General features: G+C 47.3%; 1 protein-coding gene across 1 annotated transcript in view; it reads left to right on the forward strand.

Moving 5' to 3' along the window:
* The first annotated feature begins 316 nt into the window (after positions 1-316).
* The window catches only part of LAS1L (LAS1 like ribosome biogenesis factor), a 402,245-nt gene continuing 376,875 nt past the window's right edge, over positions 317-25,686 (forward strand). Inside the window, exon 1 of the mRNA XM_086918369.1 lies at positions 317-581. Within this exon, the coding sequence (XP_086774495.1) occupies positions 430-581 (152 nt within the window). The 5' untranslated portion in view covers positions 317-429. The remainder of the gene's footprint in view (positions 582-25,686) is intronic.

Raw genomic sequence — 25,686 nt, forward strand, 5'->3', positions numbered from 1 at the left:
TTTTCCCTTCATTGTCTAATAAAAAAGATTTGAACACAAAAAAAAGAACAGGAGCAAGTCGTGATTTGGAATGCCAACCAGTACGTACCAGTACATAAAATACATAATGAGCCCTCCCTTCTAAACAACATGATAGCTCAAAGACTCAACTCCAACATTCCAAGATGGCTACCAGATCTGGAATCGGTGCTTCGTCAGCGTGTCCTTCTTTTGTGTTCACGTGTCAGAGACGCTTCTTCCTTTCAGTTTCATATCCTAGCGTTTTATTATTAGTCAACCAGCATGCGCGGTGGGTGCGGTTTAAATGACAGACTCTCCCCGATTGGCTGCGAGAAAGATGCCAGCATGCTCGGTTGCTCCTCTCCTGTGCAGCTTGCCTGTCTCCCGTAATTTTGCTAGTGCTGCGGGAGCCTGTACCGGCGGCTGGAGATGGGTCGGAGGTCCCGGTGGCGCGGGCCCAAGCAGCACGTAGTGGCCTGGCTAAGTAAGGCCGAGTGGGACCAGGTGCTGGAGGATCTGTACTGTAAGGACTGCGAGCGGCAGCGCGCGGCGCTGCACAGGATCTCTGCCTGGAAGAGCCGGTGAGACTCACGCAGTAGTAGTTGTCGGTAGACCGTAGATATTGCCAGAAGTAATGAATAAATGGATTTTGACCTAGTTATCTGCGTTCTGCTTTAATGCACAGTTGTTTGAATAATTTAATTTAAATCCCTACATGACTTCTGTGGTAGTTGTAGCCCTACTCATGTTCTTTGTGCATCTTCATTTTGAACACATAAGTTTCTGTTGAAGCTCTTTACCCCTTTTTCAAATAGTTGCATTGGTGAACTAATTAAAGCAATCGAGTTTTGCTTGAAGTCTTTGGCATAAACCAGCCACGAGAACAGGGTAGCACAGTGTAATGTTCGTTATTTCCCCACTGAAGAGCACTGACACAGGTTATGGTGAACAGGAATGCGTTTATTCTCATTCCATGTACAAGGTACAAAGTAAGGGCGCCGAGCGTCTAACCCACGACTGCTCCGGTCGCCAACTGCCCGATTTCTCCCCTCGCGCCGTTTCACTCTACCCTTTGCGCATGCGCGCCTCCGACGCTCTAGCCTACGGCGCATCGCGTAATCCCGTATGCGCCGATAGGCTAGAGCGCACACCACATATCTCCCCCCTTTACACAATACTAAACATACAATTACTCCCCAGGTTGGTGTCCTTCATAGTGTCCAAAGTCTATGTGGGATGCCCGGGGGCTGGCACCAATCTAGTGTCCATTCATCACAAAGTCATTATAGCGAGAGGGCACTACAACTGCCCTTCCGCTGCGGGTGTGTCTTACCGGCATGTTCTCTCTCACCGCCGTCTCTCCTTGGGACATCTCAGTTTCTCTCCCGCCTGTACTCGGCTCCACACTCACTTGTCTTGCTTCTCCGTCCATCGGCCTGGCTCTCCCCACTGCTTCTTCATGGTCGTCCCTTATGCTTTCCTCTTGGTCGTCTGCGCCGTACTCAGGGAGCGGGGAAGCCTCCTGGTGGTCCAAGCTCCTCTCGATTTCCTCAGTCTTGGGCCAGACTAGGATTTTGTTTACCCTGGCCATTCGATCCTGCGACCAGACTCTGCCATCACTGAGGAGGGCCGCCCTGCCCCGCACCTCCTTGACTTGTAGCGGCGGGCTGAATTTGCTTTCGCCCTTCCTCTGTAAAGTAGGGAGTTTGATTCTCACCCACTCCCCTTCTTCTAGCTCTGTGTCTTTAGTGCCACGTCGTTTGTTATAGTGTGCTGCATAGATCTTCTGGGCCTTTTCCAGATTGTGTTGCACCACGGCCGGGGACCATTTGCTGGTGATGGTCTTCTCCCTCCATGCCACGTTGTCCCGTGTGAAGGGATGCCGTCCTCTTAACACTTGGAACGGACTGTACCCCACTACTGAGGGCGTTATCCTGTAGGCCCATATCATGTTCATCATTTCTACTTCCCAGTCCTTTCCTTGCGATATAGCTGCCTGAATGGAGCCCATGAGCACTCTATTGAACCTTTCGACCTGGCCATTGCACGCTGGATGGTATACGGCCGTGTGTCTCACTTCGATTCCGTTCCTCTTCATGTATTTCTCCCACTTATCTGACACGAATTGCGGTCCGTTGTCACTGAGGATGGTTTTGGGTATTCCTTCCCTGAGGAAGAGCCCTGTCAGAAACTTCAAGATCGTGTCTGTGTCCATCGACTCTTGTATGTCAGCTTCTGGCCACTTGGAATACTTGTCTATCACCACACATATGTACTTATTGACGCCTCTGTTGTCCAGGATGGGCCCAAGGATATCTATGGCCACTTCTTCCCATGGGCCATGTGGGGTGTCGAATTTCCCTAATGCAGGTCGGAGTGGACGTAGCACTTTGTCCGCACCTTGGCATTGTTCACATTCCCGCACCTGTCTCTCGATGTGGGCATCCATTCCTGGCCACCAATACGTTTGCTTGACCAAAGCCTTAGTTTTCACAATGCCCAGATGCCCCTCGTGAAGCACCTTCAGGAGTCGGGGTATCAGCGTCACTGGGGGCACAACTCTCTCTCCTCTGTACAAGAAGATTCCCGAGTCACTCAGGGACAACTCTTCTCTCATCTCGTAGAAGCGGCGGACCCCCTCTGTTAGCTTCTTCTTATCCGGCCACCCCGACGTGAGATGTTTCTTAATCTCCATCTTCTCCTCGTCAAGTTCATATGCTGCTTGCCATTCCTGCGCACTGATGGACGACTCATGATCCTCCATGCTGGCGACCATCTCCTCTGTGTCCAAAGACTCTCCCGGTGCTTCCTCCATGGCCGCTGCCCGGCTGAGGTAATCAGCCACCCTGTTCTGCGTACCTGGGAGATATTCCACATCGTATGTGAAATCCAGCAATTTCAGGGTCATTTTTGCTATTCTCGGAGTGGCTGTGTCATGACCCGATGACGTCAATACTTTGATGAGTGGCTTGTGGTCCGTCTGGAGCCTGAATCTCGTGCCCCATATGAACTGGCGAAATTTGCTCAACGCCCACGTGACCGCCAGCATCTCCTTTTCGATCACGCTGTACCTCTGCTCCGTCGGGGACAGCGCCCGGGATGCAAAACTGATGGTTTCTCTTGTTCCGTCTTCCCTCTCCTGCGCCAAGACAGCCCCCAAGCCCTTGTCACTGGCGTCCGTTGTAACTATGGACTTTTCTGTGGGGGCGAATCCCTGCAGGGGAATGGCATGGCTGATACAGTCTTTAATGGCTTCGAATTCGGCCTGGGCTTCCTTATCCCATTCGAATTTTGTATTGTGCCTGGTCAGTTGCCTCATCCTGTGTGTCCTTGTGGCAAAATGTCTAACAAACCTGCTGTAATACTCGGCCATTCCTAGGAATGACCGCACTTCCTCTTTGGTGGATGGGGCCTTGGCATCCTTTATCGCCTTCACGTTCTGCTCCTTCGGCGAGATTCCTCGTGTTCCTATCTCGTGCCCTAGGTAGGTCACCGTGCGTGATCCGATTCTGCACTTGCTCCACTCCGCCGTCATTCCTTTGCCTTGCAGCACCTTCAGAACTTTATGTAGTTTCTCGTCGTGGTCACTTTTGTCGGAGCCCATCACTAAGATGTCATCTTGGAAGTATTGCACCCCCGCGATGTCCTTAAACAACCTGTGCATCAACTTCTGGAAAACGGCCGCAGCGGATGCCAGGCCGAAGGGCATTCTTTTGAATTGGTAGCATCCAAAGGGCGTTATGAACGCTGTGTACTTCCTGCTCGACGGGTGGAGTTCTATCTGGTAGTATGCAGACGTGAGGTCTATGGTGGAAAAGTGAGTAATGCCTTTTGTCCTGGCTAGCATCTCTTCAATTCTGGGGAGCGGGAACCTCTCCACTATGAGGTTTTTGTTGAGCTCCCTCAGGTCCACACAGAGCCGGACCTTCCCATTAGGCTTTTTAACTACCACCAAGGGCGATAGCCATTCTGCACTGTCGACTGGCTCGATGATCTCCAGCTCTTCTAGCTTCTGTAGTTCCTGGCGCACTGCCTCACTTGTGGAGATCGGTATGTTCCGTACTTTGTGTACTACCGGAACTGCTCCCTCCTTCAGGATCATCTTGTGCACGAATTTATCCAGTTTTCCAACCGTACCCTCAAATACCTTCGGGTATGCTGCTTTCCAATCCTCCTCCCTCGAGAGGGGCCATTCGTCTGTCAGCAGGATCTGTTCTTTCCCTCCGGGGTTGAGGACGATGCCTAGGGCGCCTGCGTCTCTCCATCCTAGCACGGATGGGCCCTTTTCCGCTACGTACAGGGTGCATGTGGCTGACCGTCCTCTAAATTCAAACACCAAGTCCTTGCATCCTACCAATGGAATGGAATTTTCCGTGTACGAGATGGGTCTGATGTCCGGCGGCTCCAGGTCGGGACCTAGCACTGGCGCGAAGTCCTCTTCCCATATCGATCTTTGTATTATGGTCCATGGGGATCCCGAATCTACAGCCACATATACCTTGATGCCTCCTATGTGCATGTGGGTGCGGGGTTTGTCCCTGCGCTTCCCGGATACGTCCAGCACTTGATCCTCAATGCATAACACTAGGTCATCCTCTTCCTGCTCATCCTCTTCACTGACGTTGGCCGTGGCCGAGTCGATGCACTTGACCGTGGATTTCGACCCTTTCTTTCGACAGACCTTCTCAAAGTGCCCAGTCAACCCGCAAAATGAGCACCTGGCGCGAAACGCAGGGCAGCGCCTATCCTGGGCAGCGTGCGCTGCACTGCCGCATCTGTAGCACGCAAATTTCGCTCCCGGGCTGGGGCGAGGCATCTGCTTCACCTGTCCTCTTGTGTCCTTCTTCGAGTCTCCGTGCGTGCTTTTGGGTTTACTGGATTGCGGCGCTTCATCTATCTTGTTGATCATCTGTCTGGGCCCGCTTTCTCTTTTCGCCGCGTCCGCGCCTCTCTTCGACATTTCCGCCTTTTTGACCATCGCCACTACTTCTTTCAATGTGGTTTCATTCATTGCCCATAGCTTGTCTTGGACTGCTCTGCTGGTGGTGTGCATCACTATTTGGTCTTTTATGTATTCATCCTGTAGATTTCCATATCTACACGTAATGGCCAACCTGCGGAGGGCTGCTACATAGTCGTCGATGGATTCTCCCGCCTCTTGTTTCCTCTGTTGGAAGTTATAGCGGTCTATTGAGACGCAGACTGCTGGGCGGTAATGGCTGTCCAGGTCGTCCAATGCGTTCACAAAGACGTCCGTCTCCTCCGCGCCCCTCTCTTTGGGCACTAGGTTCTTGAACACTCTGACCCCCTCTGGGCCTAAGTTGTGGAGCAGAAGCCTTTTCTTCCTTTCCGGCTTGTATTCCCCTTCACTCTCGTCTTCTAGGGCTTCGATGTAATTTAGGAAATATTCCTTCCAGTCTTCCCATTTGAGTTGGGGTTCCCCTGGCCTGGTTAGGAATGGAACTGGCGCCATTAGGGCTGATGCCTGATTCGCCATTCTGGCCTCACCTCTGGGTCCTTCCTCCTGGGTTCTATTTGTGGGCACACCGGGCGCTCCTGCGCTGCCTGCCGTGTCTCCTTGACCCCTTGGGCTACCTGGGGTGTTGTCCCTCGAAGCGTGCGCTGCCTGCGCAGTCCTCCCCCCTTCCTCTGGCTCGGGGGTGTCTCCCTTGGTTGCCAGGTTGCTGCCTGGGGGCTTTTTTGCGTCTTGGGCCCCACTGACCTGGCTTTCTGAGGTTGGTGGCTTCCCTCTGGTCGTGCTGTTGCGCTGCTGCCACGCCCTTGCTCTCCTTGTCGGTCCTGTGCCTTAGCTGGCTCGTGGGAGTGGGGGTTAATACCCTTGCTGTCGTCTGTGCCCGGTGGTGTCCAGGTCCCAGCCTCGTCGCCACTGTAATGTTCGTTATTTCCCCACTGAAGAGCACTGACACAGGTTATGGTGAACAGGAATGCGTTTATTCTCATTCCATGTACAAGGTACAAAGTAAGGGCGCCGAGCGTCTAACCCACGACTGCTCCGGTCGCCAACTGCCCGATTTCTCCCCTCGCGCCGTTTCACTCTACCCTTTGCGCATGCGCGCCTCCGACGCTCTAGCCTACGGCGCATCGCGTAATCCCGTATGCGCCGATAGGCTAGAGCGCACACCACACACAGTACTACTACAAAGAAAATACATATTGATATGTAAGAGAGGAGTGTGAATCAAATTTGTAGTTCCGCTTAACTGTGTTTTAAAAAGTTAGCAGTTGACATTATTGTTCGTTATCGTCATCATATATAGAAAATTATAATTGGATAACTTCTGAGTAACGGTGGTGTTTTTCAACGAGGTGCACTGTTTTCCCTATTGTTGACATCAAACAGGATTTAGTGATTCAAAGAGCATGAGGTTACCTGATCCCAATCAAGAGGAAACAAAATGTCTGCATTATGCTCAATATCGTTCAACACTGCTAATGTTTATATGGGAATGCATTTGCAAAAAGGAATTTAAGTGAAATTGATGTAAAAAGTTAGTATGTGAAAGCCTTGATTTCACAAAGATATTTTCTTCTGTTAACAAACAAACTTTATTATCTTTGGGTAGTTGGAAATCCTTTTTCATTTTGAGTTAAACAAAGTAAATATGACATACGAATCAAGAAGAGACTTAGGGTGAGGTGACAGACTTCACTTATGTTTCTTCTCAAATTTTTTCTATAAATAATAATAAAATACTTTTTATATATAAATGTTATATTTAAAAACAACTTGGACGTACCCAAGCTAGATAGCTGTCAGTAGTGCCTGGCACCACAAGGGTTTGTTAAAAGAACACTCAAACAACAACCTGGTTGGTGTCATGCTTCATCATCGGGTTCCCAGCCGAGTAGCCGAATGCTACCCAGCTGTGCTACGACACCTGTTTACAGGGGAGCTGTTTTTTTGGTTTATTTGTAAATGTGAAGAAGTGATGTGAATTAAAAATAGCCCTAGGGATACTTATTGGTAAATACTTTATTCCAGGTGGCATGTTTAAAAACAATATGTAGATAATATTTAAGACTAGTGATTCAGTCCTAATTTTCCATGGTCTACATGTTTCAGCCCTATTTGAAAACATTATAGGGCTTTCTTCAGAACCTATCTAATATGCTAGTGGTGATTAAATAGTGTGAGTGGTAAAAATTATACCACGTGTATTAGCATTTTAAGCACACGCACTAAGGTTTGCTACGCATGCTGTGGACTAACCGATATTAGGTTCCACTGTTATGACTGTACCTGTAAAAAAGACAGAACGACACAAGAAACAAAAACTTGCTATTTAGAGATTCATCTTATACCATATTCGTGGTTTGCAAGGCATTCAGTGTCACGCATACATGCGACCACACTTAGACACATCATGCAAGCGATTTCAAATGAGCAAATCATCATGCATGTGACATATTACTGTGCATGCATAGGCTATAAAGGCGCTTAGTCGTGGCCTTTCTGGAAAAAGCTTAACCTTGTGGGTCTTGTGGTGTAGTTAAACATGTGGACTACCTCTCTAGTTACGTGATAGACAAAATATCGACAGCATAAAGCAGCTGCGTGATGCCGGTTTGCGCCGTGTAGTAATTTTGGTGGTATCAATATTGCTTCGGGATAGCCTGCATATGTAGACTGTTAGCGGCTTAACAAAACTATTGCTGAGTCGCCTGTCACGTATAATTACCTTAGTTATGAGATTTCCACAACTAAGCTGGTCCCGGAGGAACGAGCCCCTATTGTCACACTCTGTAAAAGAAAGGAGGTAGAGGGGTGCGGGGGTAGAGAATTAGATCCTGACATGTCGCTGATAGTAATCAGCATGTTGTGGCAGAAAATGAAGGGCTACGTAAGCAGTACGCCGCCGATATTCAAAAAGCTTAACACCCAATATATAAGAAAAGTTCTACTTCGTTAAGGTGCTTGCCCACTTTTATGCCTACTGCGGTCTCCTTGTGAACAGGATGCATCCCGCTGTGGTGACCGGAGCCAGTATTTGAAACACAAACCGTGGGAAACTTCCTGGTTGTGTAAGTGACACATCACTGCGTTGGAAGCTACAGCGCATGTGGTGTGAAAATAACTAGACCGCCTCAACAGGGTGCGTGAAGCGCTTAGGAGATGAGATCTTGTGGGGCGTCCACATTACTGTGGTTGCTAGGTAACCGCTCGAGACGGGCTGTGGTGTTTGACCTAGCTGTTAGTCAGTATAGTACCCAAATAAAGCATCATATTGATTTAAATATCTATGTGGGCAAGTCGTATAGCCACTAAGGGCGCTACAGGACTGATAACGTTAAACACAAGATCTGTGTACACTCGACAAAAACTTAAGTTATATGGTTTTTATAAAAAGAAGCTATCATTGGAGTGCAGAGGATGGTGTTCCCTAAACGGATTGTTTTCCACATTTGGAGGCCATAAACTATATGGTCCATATTAAACTCTGTGATAAACCACACAATGGGAGAAGGCAATAGCTGTTAAAAGCAAAATGACAATCGTGAACATTGCCTGTGCCATCTTGTCTGGTGGAAATTTCTATGTGCATATAAGCTGCAGTCATTTTAATCCATCACAGTCATTTTGTACTCTGTTGGTCACCTTTGTTTCACCCTGCCCTTACTAGCATCCCTCTGACCAAACCTGATATGTGTGCTGGAGGCTATAAACCCTATTGTCACGACAAACCTCTGCGCCACTTGCTGCTACAAACTCGTTTTTCCATTCATCTCTGTTTGCAGCCAAACCTTTGGACACTCCACCCCTCACCGCACCTAGTTACACAAACACGTTCCATACACTAAAAAGACCCTTGCTACATGATTTATTGCACTGCAAACAGCAAAACTTGCTTTTACTAACAATGCAACCTGTTTTTATCAACAGAACGGACTCTTAGATCTGACCGGTCTCACATGTTTTAGACCCTGAAGGCAGGTCCAGCTGCAAGATAAGATTGTCTGTTTGACCTGGGTGGGAAGAAAATTACTGTTGGGCTTGTGTGGCTACCTGCCCGGGGCAGGGACTCCAAGCTTGTGTAACCATGTTGATGAAACAAATGCATTGTGTCAAACCTGTATAAAAGGAAGAGCCAAAGGAGATACCAGCAGAACACCTCCCTCAGACATCCTGGTGTCTGCAGTTGACGTGGTCTCCTCATGAGAAATAAACCTTTTTCTTGTCTTCCAGATTTCAGCACTTGCCTCATTATTTTGATAGCGAACCCAAAGTGAATTAGAGGTGAACCCTGCACCGGGCAGCATTGGGGGTCTTAGAAGACTCGCTGCTTTTCACATAGCCTGGTCCCTTTCTCATTGATCCAAATGTGCTTCACATAGTCCCATAGGGACCGGATAGGCTGTGTTAGTGTGATAAGATGCACAGTGGAAGTATGGCAAGCAAATAGATAATTTTTTCAGACTATTCTATGGTATATTATTGTTCTATCCATGGAGATGGGTGGACAGCCGGTATATCCAGCGTTGCTCCTTTTCCAGAAGTTGTTGGTGTACATTAGTGTTATTTGGTTCCAGTAGTTCAATAACAAGCCATTCCATGTCATTTGTTGTATGCCCTATTTCCAGGAAATGGTTCGTCATTCGTCTTGTATTGCGCCTGCAATGAATGTTGCTCCGTATGTTCGCAGATACTTGTCTTGACCCTGTGACTGGTCATGCCTATGTACCTTAAACCACAAGGACATGTGATGAGGTAGATGGCATTGGTAGTGTTACAGTTTGTGTGCTTACGTATTTGCCATATTTTACTTGGTTCTAAATTCAACTTTTAGTGTTTTTTGTTAATTGGCACACACTGCAGCCACCACAAGGGTGGTGCCCAGTCACTTTTGTGAGCCCCATGCATTGTGTATGGTGTTGATTGGTCTTGTGTGCTGCTGGGGTCTGGTGGACACCAAACTGTCTTTGAGGCTTCTCCCTTTTCTGTTTTCAATTTCAATTTCAATTTAAATCTTTATTCGGCACCTAAAAAGACACCATAAAAGTACATAAGCAATACATACACACATTTTTAAATATATAAAAACGAGTTAAAAAGAGTGAGTTTAAAAAAAAAAAAAAGCTAAAATTCATTTCATTTACAAAGAAGGAGGAGAAATTTCCATACTTGGGTCTATGTCCTAAGGAGCATTTCAGGCAGTTATTTCTCTGGTGTTCCTTAACCGCATTGCCACCCTGATAAAACTTACTGTACAAGACAACGTATGAGCGTCAGAGGCTTCCTGTAGAAACCTCAAAGCCATTTTTGCTTGTCTAAGTTTGGTTTCTTTCAAGATCCCTACTAAGAACTTACGTCTGGGAACAGAATAAAAGGGACATAACAGAACAAAGTGAAGGGTATCCTGCGGAGACCTAGCGTCGCAGCCGCAGGTACCCTTCTCTTCCAGTGTTAGAGTAAATCCAGAGGGAACAGCAAGTAAATGGTGTAGCATATTTAGTCTAAACCGGGTCATATAGAATCGGTCCTGGGCGTTATGCATCACAGTAAGGTATGGTTCCATTCCTTGTTTCTTTGTCAGTGAGCAATAGGCTAAAACAGTAGGCTTACACCTTTCCACCTCGGCCCTAGTTGTAAGTGTCCATTCTGTGAAAAGTTTTTGTACCGTTGTTTTATTCTGACCATTTAGCGATTCTGGTGCAGTGAAAAAGTTTTTGCAGCCGATTGCCTCAAGAGAATCCCTTACGTACTTCAGCCATGGAATATGGCCCCCTCTGTCACGTTTCAAACAGTCTTTTAGGATTTGTCTTGTGAGGTCCGCATCTGGATTAATCCAGATTTTAATCCAGGCGAGAAGGGGTCTAATTTTAATGCGATCTTCAATGTAGAGCTCCCCTACTTCCTCATGAGTGATATAGGCTGGGGTGCTCTGGGGCAATTTCAAGATTCTTTTAAAGAACTTAATTTCTTCCACCTGAATCTGCTGCAATTGTTTATCTATAAAACCCCATACTTCTGCTCCGTAGGTGACCTTGGCACAACATGTCGATCTATACAGGTTTAGTATTTGCTCTGGAGACCATCTGCCAAGTCTTTTCCCGTAACCCATGATGGCCCCCGATGACGCCACCAGTTTCGCTGCATGTTTGTCCTTCAAGGGTTTAAAATTTAACTGATCATCAAACAGTACACCAAGGTACGAAAAAGTCTTAACCTGTCCAATCTTGTGTGACCCAATATTATAAGTAAACTTCCCTTTTTCTTTGACTCCTGCTGACATGACAGAAGATTTTTCCAGATTTGCCGATAAGTCAAGTTTAGCCATAAAATTGACAAAGCCATCGATCAGCTTCTGAAGCCCCAGTGGTGTTCTGGCTACCAACACCGCGTCGTCCGCGTAGAGTAATACGGGCACCGCTCGGTGTCCTATTTGGGGTGAGTCCACACGCAATTTGAGTAGTTCTTCGTCCAGCAGATTAATGTATATAGAAAACAGGAAAGGCGCCAAGATGCAGCCCTGCCTCACTCCACTTGTACATAAAGTGTGCATGCAGCACTGGGAAATGTTTGTGATTTACTCTCACGTATGCATGAAATCCATGAGTGTTGTTAGCAATCATGAGTCAGTTGTTTCAAAGGGATATATTTTGCATTGCAGATTGCTGTGAAAGTCGCACAGTTTACAGTGTGACCCTGAGACCCATCAGTTTATGAGACCAACTGATCACAAGAAAGCAATCCACAGTTCACACATGAATGTTTGCTGCTTTCAACTTTGTGGCTTAAAGCAAGGGACATAGTAGTTTAAAGAGATAAACTGAAGGATTTTTTTTATTTTTAAACTCTTTTTATTAAGAACAAAAAGACATTACAAAAAGGAAATAATAAAACTCAGGTGGGCACAGTATATTCCAACACATGAGGCATTGTGGCAAAATACAAAATCAAATACATCAACTGTTATTGCAGGGAATTGGGAGAGTCCCGTGCCTCTAGCGCCAGCGTCGGCATAGGTGGTTTACAAATTTCCCCTCTATGACTATTTCAAGCGCTCCAGATCTTACCCCACTTCTTGGGACAGCCCCTGGCTACATAAACAGCTCTCTCCCTAACCATGCACCAATCGAGGTTTTCTGCCCATTTGGTGACTCAGGGTAATTGGCTGGCTCCCCAATGTTGAGCTATGTTCAGTTTAGCCACCATACACGGCAAGGTAACCCACACATTCAGCAAACACCTCCGGGCCTCCGGCTGCAGCTCCACCCCCAAGGCCACCCCCATCTCATCATGGACCTTTGTCCAATACAATTGTATTTCGACACAGTGCCACAGAATATGCATTAGAGTGCCGTCCTCTCCGCAATTTCTCCTACAGTCTCCGCTTACCGCTCTTCCCATTTGCACCAAGCGTGGCCCAGTTATATAGGATCTATGAAGTATTTTCAATTGCACCAGTCACATTTGGGTGGCAACCACCCTGGGGGAGGAGACCGCCTCCACCCAATCCTCATCATCTATCTCTAACCCATCTGCGCTCCATTGCGCTCTGAGCCGCACCAGTGGCTTCTCCATGTTATTAATCAGTTTCCTGTATATCAAGGAGATAGTTTTCTGGGGTAGGAGTCCGTCCAGTACTCGGTCCTCCAGGGGCGATGACTCAGGGAGCACCACACTGAAGGACTGGGTTATTTAAGACCCAGCGGTGCCAGGGAACAACACCTGAAACCTTCGTGGGTAACCTGCTCCGGCGTACAAGTGACAGAGACACGGGACACTTCCTTCGGCGTCAAAGATTCGAGCTTTATTTACTGCAGGGAACACAGAAGTCACGGCAAGTACAACATGTGCTACTTGTGGAGGCTGTTTCAAATTGGTTCTGTGGATCGCTCCTTTTATACACAATTCGCCCATAGGTTTACATGGTACACAAAGGTTTATGGCTTGGTTCCCATAGTTATCCCCCAGAGGGGTCGTTTTGATCACTTTGATACACACAAGGTCCGGAACATAAGTGCGGAAACATTTGGCGGTTCCCAACTGTAAAAACCCATCTTCCCACCATTAGTACATTCCAATCAGCAGTAAAACAGATCGAAGAAGAAACAAGGACAGGTGCGGAGGAAGATGGAGACGGTGGGGAATTGGAAAGGGTGAAAAAGGCGAGGTATCGGGAAACACGAGCTCCTGGCATCAAAGGGACGTGCCTAATGAGATGCACGGCTGAGACAATAGATCGGCACGGCAAGCTGAGCCTCGAGCGGGGCCATTTGCTTTACAGTATCATCCCCCTCGTCATAAAGACAGTTTCAAAGGACATGTGGCTTCCGCAAGTATCTTCGGAGTCCCAGGGTCGCGAAGCGGACAGCGTCCGTTCGCTGACTACTTGAGGGCAAGAGACAAAATGGATGCCATATCTAAGATGGAACCCGTGGGTACAGATAGAATAACCCACATAACAGACGAACGGTTTAGGTTAGCACAGCGAAACTGCATACACCCACTAAACTCGTCATTTGCGGTTCATAGATACCAGACTCTACCATATTCGTGCGAGTCAAAAACATCACAAACAGTTGTCACGGAACCTCAGACGCTCCTTTTGCCCTCATGTAGGCAAGCACTAGTCGGAATCATATTCGATATTCATCAGACCATCTAGATGTTGCTGTAACATAGCTCTGTCCAATCGAGCTTCTTTGGTAACAGGCGTCTGTCTTATACACGCTGTAGCACAGAGGCCACATAAGGCAGGACCACACTGCACACAAAGGCAGCACGTGAACAGGAACGCCACAACAACTCCGATAGTCATCAGAATTTTCCAACCCCAAGTCGACATCAGGCCCCAAAACCAACCAAGTAGCGTCCAACCCCCTACGTCCACGTGTATGGACTCAGAGATTTTATGTAACTTTGAGATGGCTTGATAAACAGTCGGAGCGTTATCAGGAATGAAAATACAGCAGCTCGAATGGATCACCTTGCATACCCCACCTCGATCTGCTAAGATCACGTCTAAAACCATACGGTTTTGTAACGTCATAAGTCTATCCGCCTGAAGTTCTGTGGTGATATTACCTAGGGCACTGGCAGTAATATTAGCTGTCGATTCCACCACTCGAGTCAACTGTCTCAGGTTCCTACTATTAATCATAGGCCCCCAAAACGGGAGGAAACCCTTGAAAAAGTCTCCTGCCTCTTGACCGGCAGTGTCCTCTTCGCTAATCACGCCTCTCACAACTCTAGTCTTGTGATAATCTGCATCTACAGTAAACGTCGGAGGCAACAAATTTGCGATAAAACATGAGCCCACAAAGTCGAAGGGCAACCATGCATACGCACGATCATGGCAGATAAAGTATGTACCCTTGGCAGCCAGAAACACAGGGGACGAGACCATCGGCAATATGTAATTTTCAGTGCAAGCACTCTCTCCAAGTCGGGCTTTCGATCTTCGACCACGACCTATTAGACAAAAATTACCAATGTGGGGTACGACCCATATCGGGGGCGAGCTTTTAAGCTGTTTTTCACTAGTGAACACACTATACTCGCCTCTACTCAGGACCCTATAGGCTTGTACCTCTTCTTCGGGAATAAGCGAGGGATCATAGATATCGCTATCTAAATCCTCTATTGCTATAGACAAAGGCTTTTGATACGAGCCAGGGCCAGAGTAGGGAGAACGTGGTTCTCGAATGGGGTGGAAACCTAGTGCGCTTCGAAACATTGTTTGGAATGCTCGAGCAGAACCCTAGGAACTATACGGTAAAACCAAATATGGAATCCCCTTATCTGTGGTGTGTGGCATTAACCCACACACCCAACAGTTAGTAGTGTTAACCACTAACTGGTGCTGGTGAAGGAGCTGAATAAAGGAATTATTGCGAAATTCTGCACGTCTAGCCTGCTCGTGTTCGGGTAAGATATGAAAGGAATGAGGAGATGCAGTGGAGGTAATTTTAGAATCAGAAGTAGGAATAGGTGTAGGTATAGCAGAAGGTAAGTAGTATGACACCATATAGTACACCCCACCCACCATAAATGCAGAAACAATCAAAAACAATACAAATATCTGAAACGTAAAACATTTCGTACGACTAAGTCGCTGCAGCTCAAATCTTTGTGCCTGTGCTCTTTCCACATCCATCAGCTTTGAAAACGCCATCCCCTATGACCGTCCGCAACGTTTCTTGACGCACTTCGTTCTGTGTAGCAATAGTCAATTCCCAGGAGTTCCCAGGAACCGACGGTCTTTAACCTAGTGTCAAGACCTACTAACCAGAAAGAAGTACGCGCGCGGCCCTACGGCCTCTATTCGCAATTTTGTATATGCAAAAATGCTTTTCAGCTGTGGAGGCAAAAATATGAGGAACGAAACTCAATGTATATATACAAGAATAATTACAATGATACGAGTGTTCAAACTGATCATGGAAAAACGGGATAATGCAGTTGTCAAGGGACAGAACAGGATCTTTTATTAGTCTTTAGTGCTGGATCGCAAAAAGTATCGAGTTTTCCCAGGACGTGTCTGTTCGTCAAACAAAGGATCCGTTGAAGAGACAGCGTTCTGTTGATCAGTTGAATGTTCTGGCCTTGAGTCTTTCGATGACAAATGTTCAACAGTGTCTTTCTGCTGCACTGAGGATTCTCCAACAGGTTGTGCGTCGCTGAAAGGAACAAACGCCGACAATCCTTCGGTTTCAGTTGATGCAATGCCTCTCCTCACCCACGAGTCTGCCGGCAACGGAATAGGGACTTTCTTTGTATGGGTGGCATGCACCCAGTTTTTCCGCCCCTCAAGACGAACAGCAGCTCTCGTGGCAAGGAGGACCTGGTAGGGTCCGGTGAACCTGGGCTCCAAGTTCTTCTTCCGGGAAAAATTTCTGGTAACCACCCAGTCTCCAGGCTGGAGCTGGTGGCCTGGACCCTCCGTCTGCGTCGGCAATGCTTCGTAAACCTGTTGGTGAATTAACCTCAGTTTAGCAGTCAAGTCATGGAGATAATCGATCAACATTGGGTACTCAAGGTCACAGAACACACCCGGTCTAGGGACCCCCCAAACATTTGCAGGACGACCGAACACTATTTCATAGGGACTGAGCCCTACTCGGGAGTGTACTGTCGCCCTGGTTGACAACAAAGCTAAGGGTAAAGCGTCAGGCCACGAGAGACCAGTCGTAGCCTGAATCTTCGCCAGTTTTAGTTTAAGGGTGCCATTATATCCTTCAACCAAACCAGCTGACTGGGGATGATTGGCGCTGTGGAATTTTTGATTAATTCCAAGGCCTTTGCACACACTCTTCATCACACTCCCCACAAACTCACTTCCGTTATCAGACCACACAACCCGAGGCATTCCATACCGAGGAAAGTATTCCTTCAGTAGGATTTTCGCCGTTGACAAAGCAGTGTTGTCCTTGAGAGGATAGGCCTCAATCCATCGGGAGAACGCGCAAACCACAACCAAAACGTATTTCAGGTTATCGCATCGCTCCATATGGATGAAGTCTAATTGAATCACCTCAAAGGGACACGAAGGGGGAGCAAAACTACCAGGAGGAGTTGGGGTTCCCTTACCAGGATTGTATAACATACACACCATACAGTTCTTAACCAATCGTTCAGCACATTTCGTGATACCATCATTCTTCCACACAGGAGACAACAATTTGCAGATACCTTTCGCGCTAATATGTGCTAACCCGTGTGCCATTGTCACAACAGCCAGCACATACGCATCCGGCAACATCCATCTTTTCTGTTCCGACAAATCAATCCAACAACCATTCACATCCAACTTTCCCGTACTTTCATTCCACTTTTTCTTTTCAGTCTCAGTGGCCTCATTTTGTATCGCCTTCACACTCTCAATAGTGTCTTCACACGTACTCGACTCTGTAGGCCACCTAACTGAACTCGTCACATACATTCGAGTGCTAAGGTTCCGGGCAGTCTCCTTAGCAGTCTCATCAGCAAACGCATTACCACGACCAACATCATCCGTCACCTTACGATGTGCACTACATTTAACAATCGCTACCTGTTTAGGCAACGTAAGTGCATCCAAAAGATCATTCACAAGCTGGCCATGCTGAATCTTCGTACCATGCGATGTCAGAAAACCTCTCTCTCTCCACAATCGTCCAAAACTATGAGCAACACCAAACGCATACTGACTGTCAGTATACACATTCACACGTTTATCTTTTGCTAACACACACGCTCTAGTTAAGGCAATCAGCTCTGCAGCCTGGGCAGAACTCTGATTCAATCTCGCTGCTTCCACAACAGTACTCAAAGTTACAACAGCATACGCAGTGGTCACATCACCATTCGGCAATTTAAAACACGAACCATCTACATACAGTGTTCCATCTGGATCTTCTAAAGGAGTGTTTTTAAGGTCCACTCGACCTTTTGTTTCCTCCTCTGTTCGCAAATAGCAGTCATGGGCTGCTATTTCATCTGACTCTGTACTAATGGGTAACAAAGTTGCCGGATTCAGAACATTGCAACGTTTTATCTGAATATGACTTGCCAGTAGCGTCAACTCATATCCAGACAACCTCGCACTTGTCAAGTGCTGAGTTTTCGTACGATTTAAAAGAGTGTCGACTGCATGCGGAACCATCACCGTAAGCATATTATCCATGACCAATCCTGCTGATTGTCGGATGGACACCGCCGCTGCCGCTGTTGCTCTCAGACAACTCGGTAACGCTCTAGCTACCGGGTCCAAGGTCGAGGAAAAATATGCACATGGACGTTGCTTACCACCAAAAGGTTGCGTTAAGACACTCAAGGCACAACCTTCTCTCTCGTGAACATACAATGTGAACGGCTTACTGTAGTCAGGGGTACCTAACACAGAACACAATGAATCACGTAATTCAGAAAAACTTTTCTGACATTCTTCCGTCCATGGTAAAGGAGTTGAAACATCCTTGCACGTAAGAGCCACCAATGGTTTCGCTAGCAATGAAAAATTTGGAATCCATTGCCTGCAGTACGACGTGATACCTAGAAAGGCACGCACATCTCTTTGTGTTGCTGGCACAGTCATTCGCGCAATTGCTGCAATTCTTTCTGGGGTCAACCGCCTTCCCTCCTTTGACAATAAGTGACCTAGATAGGTTACTTCTTGCCAACAATATTGAAGTTTAGAAGGTGACACCTTGTGATTTAAGTCACAGAGATGTTGCAGCAACGACACCGTAGCAATCTTGCAAATGTCCTTAGTATCTGCAGCTACCAATAAGTCGTCAACATACTGGATTAAGGCCGCACCAGCCGGCAACGTAAACGCATCCAGTTGACCCTTCAAGGCTTGGCTGTAAATCGATGGACTCTCACAGTAGCCTTGAGGAGCGCGTTTGAACCGGAAGCTGCGCCCACCAAGAGAGAAACCGAAAAGGTCTCTACTCTCCTCTGCGATCGGGATGCTGAAGAACGCATTCTTCAGATCGATCACCGAAAACCAAGACGCAGATGCTGGTATCAGAGTCAGTAGCGCCGGAATGTCAGGCACAACAGGGAACTGAGGAATCACAATTTTATTTACCTCCCGTAAATCGATAACAAAACGATAAACAGGTGGTTTCGAAGGATCAGTACGTTTTAAAATAGGCAGCACAGGACTGTTGCACACGTTTCCCCGGGTCTCTTCAATAACGTCTTTGTCGATCAAATCATAGATGATCGCTAACAGTGCTCGTTCACCATCAAGAGATATACGATACTGGGGAATACGTGGCAATCGCACATTAGATTTCAACTGAACGACATAAGGGGAGATGTCAAGCAGGCCCACATCATTGGGACCTGTTGCCCATAAGGATGCAGGAAGAGAACTCAATTCCGGTGGAAGCTTATCAAGAGATAAGTATATAGGAGAGACAACCCTCTCTCCCAACGTAAGCTTTACTCCCGCAGGAGAACAATACAAGGTTGCATACAAACGTTTAAGCAAATCCAGACCCAAGAGATTTTCACCACAACCAGTAGTCAAAATCAACGGTGCTTCAAGTTCACGTGGCCCAATCGTAAGAGGCAAAGGGCGTGAAACTGGATTGCTAACGGGGGCGCCAGAGAATCCAACGGAGACATTTGTTAAGCCAGACAAAGGTGCGCCAGGGAGTTTCGAGTACATAATAGAACTTTTCGCTGCACCAGTGTCCAACAGAAAAGGCTCAACGACGCCCGATGTAGCAACTGCGACGTAAGGCCCTCTCTGATCAACCGGAACTGATACCACTCCCTCTCCTTGTCTTTGGCTGTCCTAGTAATTACTATCGTCAGTTCCCTGATCGACGTAATAATCATCTACATTGTACTGCGCAGATCGTCCTTGCGATGATCCACGTTGATCAAAACAGTTATTAGAATTTGATGAGTTATCTGAACGGTCATTCTGAGCACCACGACCCCTACCGCGTGATGTCTGCTGCAAACCACCACGACCTCCTCTAGATGAATTACCGCTATTACGATCGTTTAGAACAGGACAATTGAATTTGATATGACCCTCCTGTCTGCAATAGGCACATTGATTGTACCCTAACAAAGATCTTTGGGAAGAGGAGTCATTTCTAGATTGTGGTTGATTAGATTGCGACTGCGATCTATTCTGTTGTGAAGCATTCTGATTCGATCGTGGAAGATACGCTTGTTGTAACAACACCTTTGTTTTAAGTTCTTTCGTCTTTTTATCAGCACGGTCGTTCTCTTCTTTCTCCCTATTCTCATAATATTGTGCTGTAGCCAATATCTGAGCCGAAGTAGAAACGGCCCACGCACTTTCCGAATTTTTCAATTTATTGCTCAAATCGGGCAATAAATTTGAAACAAATTTATCCACGAACAACCGTTGACCACCCTCAGTACCCATATCCTGACCACTATGGTCGATGAATGCCTCCTCAAATCTCGTAAAGAAATCGGAGACACTCTCGTCCTTTTTCTGCTTACAAGCTGACAATTTGTCCCAATTCACCCTCATAGCTGGCATAAGAGTTTTCATTAGCGTGATTATTCTTTGAGGAAGAGCAGCAATCAACTGCTCGGGTTTAGCACCACCAGTTTGTAACCCATCAGCCGCTATAAGGGTAGCCCAATCACCGCCTAATTCGTTCGGATGGTTCTCCTGACGAATCTTAGCCCATACCGGTTGCGGTACGACATTTCCGAACAGCATATCGATATCAGCAAGGTTCATTATCGTAGCATCTACGAGCTGCGATAATTCCTTGTAATACCCTGTAGGATTTTTGCGAGGGTCAGGCAAAGATTGCTTCACCTGCAACACTTCTGATCGTTTCCATGGGAGATGAATCCACACTCTCTGGAAGTAGGGTAGAACTGGCGGTGCTCGGGTGGCATCACCTGGCATCCATACTGGTGGAACTTCACGCATAGGAAACTGACCAGACGCATCTAACCGCCTCTCAACGTCCTCAACAAACAGGGCTTGAGGTATAGGAGTGGGACGGAAAGATAGCAACCGCTCAACAGCACGTCGAACGTTAGTATCCACTATCAGTCCATTCGAGAACTGGAGTTGTAGATCAGACAAAGCGGACAGCACCTCGTCAGGTGCATCGGCCGATATCTGATCACGAAGGACCTTACACATTTCTTCGAACACAAATCTTTGGGTTGGTATATTGAATTGACAGAACGTATCGAGTACAACACGTGGTGGATTTCTAAGAGGATGTGTCATCCAACCCATAGCCATATTATATAACGAAGCGCGTTCCCTATTACTGGGAAACTGACTACGTCTCTGAGGACCATCTGAACCAGCGGACCCAAGAACAGGTCCGAGAGAGTGAAAGAAGTTAGCCGCAACAGGAGAAGTACGACTACGGACAGAGGGAGAAGTATAGGACACAGGACTGACAAGGGAAGAGGTAGAAACAGAGGCAACAACAGGAGTTAACAAAACAGGAGCAGTAGCGGGAGCAGGAGTATGTGGAAGTGGAGGAGCAGTAGGGATAGCAACAGGCAAAGGAGCAGGAACAGTCGGAAGAACAGGTGCAGGTTGAGGAACAGGCTGAGGAATAGGTACAGGGGGAACCACGGGAGCTGCGGTACCCTGTACATATGGAGGTGGTGACTTCAGAAGATAAGACATTAAAGGATCCTCAACTGGTTCTTCCTTCTTATCCGACTCCGTAGGCAAAACAGGATAGCATTTATCTATGGACATACGCTGTAGCCTATCGAACACTTCCTTTTCCTTATCCTCCTTATCACGCTGAAACTGCTCTGCTTTCTTTACAATGGTAGCAACACCATCTCTCTGATTTCGTTTAGTCTGTCTGATTTCTTTCTGTCGGGCTTCTTTACGCCACAACCGAAAGGCATCAAACATGGCCGGCCTTGACTTTTTCGCAAATAATTTAGCCTCTAGATTATCTAAGATTGGAGTCTCAAAACTACCATGAGGTGGCCAACTAAGGACACCATCCTTCTTAGTATACCGAATCCAATAATCATTAAAAGTAATCGGGCCTAGCCCATGCTTACTGTACAGTTCATAAGTGGGAGTTCCAACCGGAGGTATCGGACACGAGTCCTCCAGTCGGGAATCCGTACCACAACGTCTGAAACAACTAAACAAAGTACAGCGACCAGGCATCTTGCACACTAGCCGTGCGTCACAAACTTCAAGGGTTACGGGATTTACCAAGTCCCAGCAAAGAGCAAAAACCCTCGGTTTTTGGTGTCTGCAGTCGTCAAATATCACAACAAAGTACCAAGAACCACAAATGCAATGGAACCATGCAACAACTAAGAACCACAACCAAGAACTCTGGGAGCGACCCACAAATACTTAACTCAAAGATCGATGGCGTCACCAGGAAGGCCCGTCAATCGTCTCGCTATACCAAGGTCTACGCCAGGCGCCAAAACAGGTCTACAGTCAGGGCAGCAGTCCGTCGCAGCCGTCAGGAGGCGGGAATCTTCGCGGGAAAAGTCTTCGGGCCACTTATTTCGACAACAGGATCGATGAAGCGGAGTGCACCTTCCCTCGGAGATTTCACACGAAGTTCCTCACGATCGTCGGGCTTGGACCGGTACCACTGATGCAGCCCCACGTTGGGCGCCAACTGAAGGACTGGGTTATTTAAGACCCAGCGGTGCCAGGGAACAACACCTGAAACCTTCGTGGGTAACCTGCTCCGGCGTACAAGTGACAGAGACACGGGACACTTCCTTCGGCGTCAAAGATTCGAGCTTTATTTACTGCAGGGAACACAGAAGTCACGGCAAGTACAACATGTGCTACTTGTGGAGGCTGTTTCAAATTGGTTCTGTGGATCGCTCCTTTTATACACAATTCGCCCATAGGTTTACATGGTACACAAAGGTTTATGGCTTGGTTCCCATAGTTATCCCCCAGAGGGGTCGTTTTGATCACTTTGATACACACAAGGTCCGGAACATAAGTGCGGAAACATTTGGCGGTTCCCAACTGTAAAAACCCATCTTCCCACCATTAGTACATTCCAATCAGCAGTAAAACAGATCGAAGAAGAAACAAGGACAGGTGCGGAGGAAGATGGAGACGGTGGGGAATTGGAAAGGGTGAAAAAGGGGAGGTATCGGGAAACACGAGCTCCTGGCATCAAAGGGACGTGCCTAATGAGATGCACGGCTGAGACAATAGATCGGCACGGCAAGCTGAGCCTCGAGCGGGGCCATTTGCTTTACAGTATCACCCCCCTCGTCATAAAGACAGTTTCAAAGGACATGTGGCTTCCGCAAGTATCTTGGGAGTCCCAGGGTCGCGAAGCGGACAGCGTCCGTTCGCTGACTACTTGAGGGCAAGAGACAAAATGGATGCCATATCTAAGATGGAACCCGTGGGTACAGATAGAATAACCCACATAACAGACGAACGGTTTAGGTTAGCACAGCGAAACTGCATACACCCACTAAACTCGTCATTTGCGGTTCATAGATACCAGACTCGACCATATTCGTGCGAGTCAAAAACATCACAAACAGTTGTCACGGAACCTCAACACCCTTAGGGATGTGAGTAGTCAGGGCGTGTCTCACTTATCGATAATATTCATTATCGTGTAAACTGTATTGCTTTTTGAGGGACTCGAAGGTGAGCACTGCATCTTTCCCTCATACATCTTTTATTTAAGCTATCCAGATGAAGTCCCATCTATCAAATCCCTTCGATTTCCACAGACTACCCAGCTTCTCAGAGTTCAGGAGGGGAGTGGCTAATGTCAATCGACCTCCCCACCCCAGACCTTTATTAGCTGCATGCCAGACCTGAATCGCATGTGCAGTTGGGCCAGTCAACCGAAACCTCCCCGGCCTGGAATACAGAGCTCTCTCTATCACTCCCCCGGGGCCTGACCCCGGTCCATAGCGTAGCCTGGATCTCCGGGAAGGCCGTAGACCACAGCTTTCCAAACTGTGTGGCGCAACACATTACTGTGTCGCGCCCCATATGTAGGTGTGTCGCGAGATGCGATCTGACGTCTGCCGGCAATCAGCAGAGCCGGGCTGCAGGGGCTCTTAGAAATGGTGAAACAATAACAAAGCCCTATTAACGTGCACAGGTTTTTAACGACCTGTGAAGTGCTTGGGTGCGGCTGTAAGCAGCCCCGGGATGCCACACACGACGACGGGGGGGAGGGGGGTGGTGCGTGAAGCCCTTTCGGATGCAGGAATATCCACAGGTGGTCGGACAATGATCTCTTTTGCCTTCCCACCTTCAATCAGCCACATTTTTTTTTGGGCCGAGCCAGCCTTAAACTTATGCGTAGAATATGAAAGGACACTACTTTTCGCCTTTCAAATGTATTTTAAATGCACAGCAATATAGGAGAATTACCATACCATTTAGTTAATCAGTGGTGACTGCAGTGAGTTTCCAACAAGCGTGCCTTTAACGGGGGTAATCCGTGTGCCTGGTGTATTTTTAGCACCACAAGCAGTCGTAAATAAGACCCAACTATTGTAAAAAAAAATCCAATTGTACTTTTCCGAAAGTCACAGACGCTGAATAGCTCTTACCCTTGAAAAACGAGCATGCAGCAACATTAAACGAAGTTAATTGTATTTGTTTTCTCTTGTTCAAGGTGAAGGTGATATGCAGGCATTTTTTTTGCTTAACTCTCTCATTTTAAACAAATCCCCTGGTAGGACATATGTCTTCAAGTTGTGCGGTACCTTTTCATTGCCCGAGCCTTTTGTCAAATCGACCAAAATGTAACAATTACATCATTTCAGAGATGGGTCTGTCTAATCTAATTACTCATTCATCAACATGCGGTCAGCTGAATCAAGATCAGAACAGTGCCAAAAAAGAGCAGCAAAAAGATTTCTCCACTGCAGCGACGCTAGGCTTAGCATATTTTACCTGCTATTGTAGTTTCTTTTTGACAGGTGCAAATATTTTCTTAGCCTCCTGGATTACCAATGTAAAATCTGGTTACATGGAGATGTTCAGATCTTGAGGAGTCAGTGCTCCATTTTCTCTGGTCATATGCAGGGTGACATCTTTATCTCTTTAATTCAGGCGGCAGTCTGCAAGTATTGGTTGTTGCTTTACCTTGGCACTGGAGTTTGTGCTAACATTCTGTGGACTTTTTCAGTAATTAACATAACGGAGAAATTCCTTCCAAACAAGTCCAGTAGGATATTTTCAACACGTTTCAACCTCCCACTTATTGGTAGACTCTGGCAGCCCTAAAAGGGAAATATATTTCACCTTGAGCATAACGACCATAGAGAATATAGTAATCCGAGTGCTAGGGTGTGGTGTGTGTGAGGGGGTTTGTGTGGGGGGTTGTGTGTGTGTGCGCGTGTGGGGTGGGTGTGTGCTTGTGGGGTGGGTGTGTGTCTGTGGGGTGGGTGTGTGTCTGTGGGGTGGGTGTGTCTCTATGGGGTGGGTGTGTGTCGGTGGGGTGGGTGTGTCTGTGGGGTGGTGTGTCTGTGGGGTGGTGTGTGTGGGGTTGTGTGTGGGGCCCGAACCCACCATAGGTGGTTCGGGCTCACTCGCTGCGCTTCCTCGTGTTACCGTGTCCCTGAAATTTTTTTCACAAAAAGGTGTGTTACCAACATGAAAAGTTTGGAAAGCTGTGCCGTAGACAATATGGTTCACTGCAGCCAGTTGTGAGGCCCAATAGTACTTTCGCAAATCTGGAATCCCGATTCTGCCATCATACCACGTCAATTTACCAAACGCTATGCACGCCCTACCATCCCACAGGAGCTGTCAATGGAGAGCCTCTATATCCCGGAAATATGCCGCTGGGACTGGGTCCATCGAATTCTTTAAAGCATACAGAAACCGAGGCAAAGCCATCATCTTGAAGAGCGTAGCTCTCCCAAGCAAGAAGAGTGGAAGGGCTTTCCAGCGCTCCACGTCCGTCTTACACCGAGTCAATGGGGAAACTAGGTCATTAGCATATCGCAACTGCGGATTGAGCGAGATGAAGATTCCTTAGTACTTGAACCCGGCAGTCTCAACCTGGATAGGGCACGTCTCTGGAATCACCGGGGGGTCGCCCACCAAGACATACAACACCGACTTTGCCCAGTTTATTGCCAGTCCGGAGTATCTGCCGAAGATAGCAAGTACGTCCCAAAAATTGCTAAAGGAGGTGCCAGGGTTCTTGAGATACAGCAAGACGTCATCCGCATAAAGCGAAATCTTGTCCTCCCAGCCAGGC

The sequence above is a fragment of the Lissotriton vulgaris genome, chromosome 4_1 (genome assembly GCF_964263255.1).
Source record: "Lissotriton vulgaris chromosome 4_1, aLisVul1.2, whole genome shotgun sequence".
NCBI classification, from domain to species: Eukaryota; Metazoa; Chordata; class Amphibia; order Caudata; family Salamandridae; genus Lissotriton; species Lissotriton vulgaris.